At 64.3% G+C, this 2,404-nt stretch overlaps 2 protein-coding genes across 3 annotated transcripts; one reads left to right on the top strand and one right to left on the bottom strand.

Annotated features, from left to right (window-relative positions):
• The first annotated feature begins 20 nt into the window (after nt 1-20).
• Nucleotides 21-752, top strand: TAFAZZIN (tafazzin, phospholipid-lysophospholipid transacylase). Its single transcript, XM_057400981.1, has 3 exons — nt 21-142; nt 259-336; nt 451-752. Exons 1-3 carry the CDS (start codon nt 83-85, stop codon nt 538-540), a joined length of 228 nt encoding a protein of 75 aa, XP_057256964.1. The 5' UTR covers nt 21-82; the 3' UTR covers nt 541-752.
• Nucleotides 753-999: 247 nt separating this feature from the next.
• Nucleotides 1,000-2,363, bottom strand: BCAP31 (B cell receptor associated protein 31). 2 transcript variants are annotated; one of them, XM_057400983.1, is made up of 7 exons: nt 2,257-2,363; nt 2,039-2,139; nt 1,812-1,956; nt 1,584-1,719; nt 1,373-1,484; nt 1,180-1,280; nt 1,000-1,096 (listed from the first exon to the last, which is right to left on the bottom strand). In XM_057400983.1, exons 1-7 carry the CDS (start codon nt 2,346-2,348, stop codon nt 1,058-1,060), a joined length of 726 nt encoding a protein of 241 aa, XP_057256966.1. In that variant the 5' UTR covers nt 2,349-2,363; the 3' UTR covers nt 1,000-1,057. The 2 variants fall into 2 exon arrangements, with proteins under 2 accessions (XP_057256966.1, XP_057256965.1); XM_057400982.1 differs by having other exon boundaries at nt 1,373-1,487.
• Nucleotides 2,364-2,404: the final 41 nt, after the last annotated feature.

Here is a 2,404-nt window from a genome sequence, read left to right on the forward strand (position 1 = left end):
GGCTGTGGGCAGGGCGATGTGGGGCTGGCTCCCGCTGTGGGGCCTGTCCTGGTGCTCGGCCACGCAGGCAGCTGCTGACCCCATGCCAGGCATGAACGACGTCCTCCCCAACACCCGCCCCTACGTGCCCCGTGTGGGGCAGGTGAGTGAGCTGGGGGGGGTGGGGGTGATGCTATGGGGCAGAGTGTTGGGGGGGGTGCCACAGGTTGAGCTGTGGGGCAGGGCGTGGGGTACTGACACACTGACTCTGCCCCATAGCGGATCACAGTGGTTGTGGGGCGACCGTTCAGTGTCCGGCCTCTCCTGGAGCGGCTCCGGGCTGAGGGCACCTCAACGGTGAGTACCTGGGGGGATGCCCTATAGAAGATGTGGGGCTGCTATGGGGTATCCCCACAGCTCTGTGGGCCCAGCCCCATGAGTTCTATGGGGCCTGTTCCCTCTGCCCCACAGGTGGAGATAAGGAAAGCGCTGACAGACTTTGTCCAGAAGGAGTTTGAGGCACTGCGGGGCCAGGCCCGGGCGCTCCATCGCGCCCCATAGCCTGTGGTGTGCCCCACGGAGGAACAGATGGGTCTGCCCCACACACAGGGGGCTGTGCCCCACAGGATCACAGCCCCACAGCCTCGCAGATGGACAGACTGCCCCATGGCTCCCGCGGCACCATGGGGCACAGGTGAAGGACAGACTGATGGACGGGCATCCTGCCCCATAGTGTGCCCCACACCCACTGCCTGTGCACGGTGCCAATAAAGGGGGTGAAGCCTCAGCGGGCTCTGTTTTGGGCCCCCAAAGAGCTGTGGGACGGACACGACCCCAACCTGATCCCATGGGTTTATTGAAGCAGAAGCTGTGTGAGGGGGTCCCATTGCCCACACCCAGGGGACCCCCGTGGAAAGGATATGGTGGGGGGTGCTCAGACCCATTGAAATGGGGCTCAAACCCCTTCCTGCCCCCCCACTACAGCAGCAGGGTCCCATATATAGGGTGGGGGGTGGGGGTGTCCCTGGAAACACCTTTGAGTCCTGCCCCCAGGTCTTGGGGTGCGTGCCTGTTCCATTCACTCCTCCTTTTTGTCCCGAGGGCCATCATGGGCTGCCTAATGGGGTGGTTTAGGAGATTAATGTGGGGGGCCAAGGGGGTGTCAGGGGGGGTAAGGGGGTGTCAGGGCCACCCCCATACCTGCAGGCGTGCGTGTTGGTCCAGCAAGCGGTCGTATTCCCGGGTCAGCCCCTCTGCCTGGCGCCTCATGGCTTGGACCTCGTTCTCTGCCTTCTCCAGGGCTTATGGAGGGGGGATAAAGGGGGGGGGGGGGCGTTAGGGTCACCCCCAAACCCTATACCCCCCCCCTTTAACCCCCATCCCACGCCCTTACTGCGCTTGCTGGCTGCCAGCTCCTCCTTCAGCTTCTCCACCTTGGCCTTGAGCGTCTCATTCTCATCTTGGGTAGGGGAGGAACCACCCCCATCGCCCCCCGCCTCCTGTAGCTGCTGGGGAAGGGGACACCAGGCTTGGGTCCAAGCCTTGGGGTGAGTGTGGGGGTGTCCATCCCTCCCCCCCCCCCCCCCATACCCTGTTCTTGGTACCTTCCGTAGGGCATCGTTGTCCTCCATGTAACGCCGGGCGGCCTGGCTGGCCCCCTCGGCCTGCTTGCGGAAGGCCTCGCTGGAGGCACCCAACAGGGCCTGCTGCGAGATGAGGGTGACGAGGCGGCGGAGGAGGCTGCGGGATAAAGGGAGGGTGAGCACAGCCCTGGACCCCCCCCTTCAGCACCCCTAAATCCCCACATTCCCCCCCCCATTTCCATCACTCACAACGAGAGCAGGAGCGCGAACCCGGCCAGGTAAAGGTTGCGCTGAGCGCGGAAGAGCTTCATGTGGAAGTGCTCCAGGGCGCCGGGGCTGCTCCGCAGGGCCTCCCGGTCCGTCACGTCGTACTTATGGGTCTCCCGATAGGCATCTATAGGGAAAACAAGGGGGGTGTGGGGTGTCAATACAAGGGGTGTATGGGCAGCACCCCCGCCATATTACCCTGCACACACCTAAGAGCAGGAGGACGAGGATGACGATGAGGACGATGAAGACGGTGTTGCCGTACGCCACGGCCAGCCCCACCAGGCGCGACTTGAAGATCTTCTGCCATCTAAAGGTGGAGGGGGGGACAACGGGGAGGGGATGGGAGCCGAGACACCCCCCCCATCACCCCCCATTACCCCCTATAGACCCCGGGGATCCCCCCCCCCCCAAACTCCAGCCCTACCTGGCCGCGGACACGAAGGGGATGCAGAGCAGGAGGACGAGGAAGACCTCGGCATAGAGAAAGGTGGCGACCGCCGTCCATTGCAGGCTCATGGCGGCCTGAGGAGAGGAGGGGGAGGCAAAGACAGCACCGATGGGGACCGGATCGC

Source organism: Pezoporus wallicus, unplaced genomic scaffold (assembly GCF_028554395.1).
Source record: "Pezoporus wallicus isolate ANWC-B61680 ecotype Strahan unplaced genomic scaffold, APGP_CSIRO_Pwel_v1 contig_11444, whole genome shotgun sequence".
NCBI lineage: Eukaryota > Metazoa > Chordata > Aves > Psittaciformes > Psittacidae > Pezoporus > Pezoporus wallicus.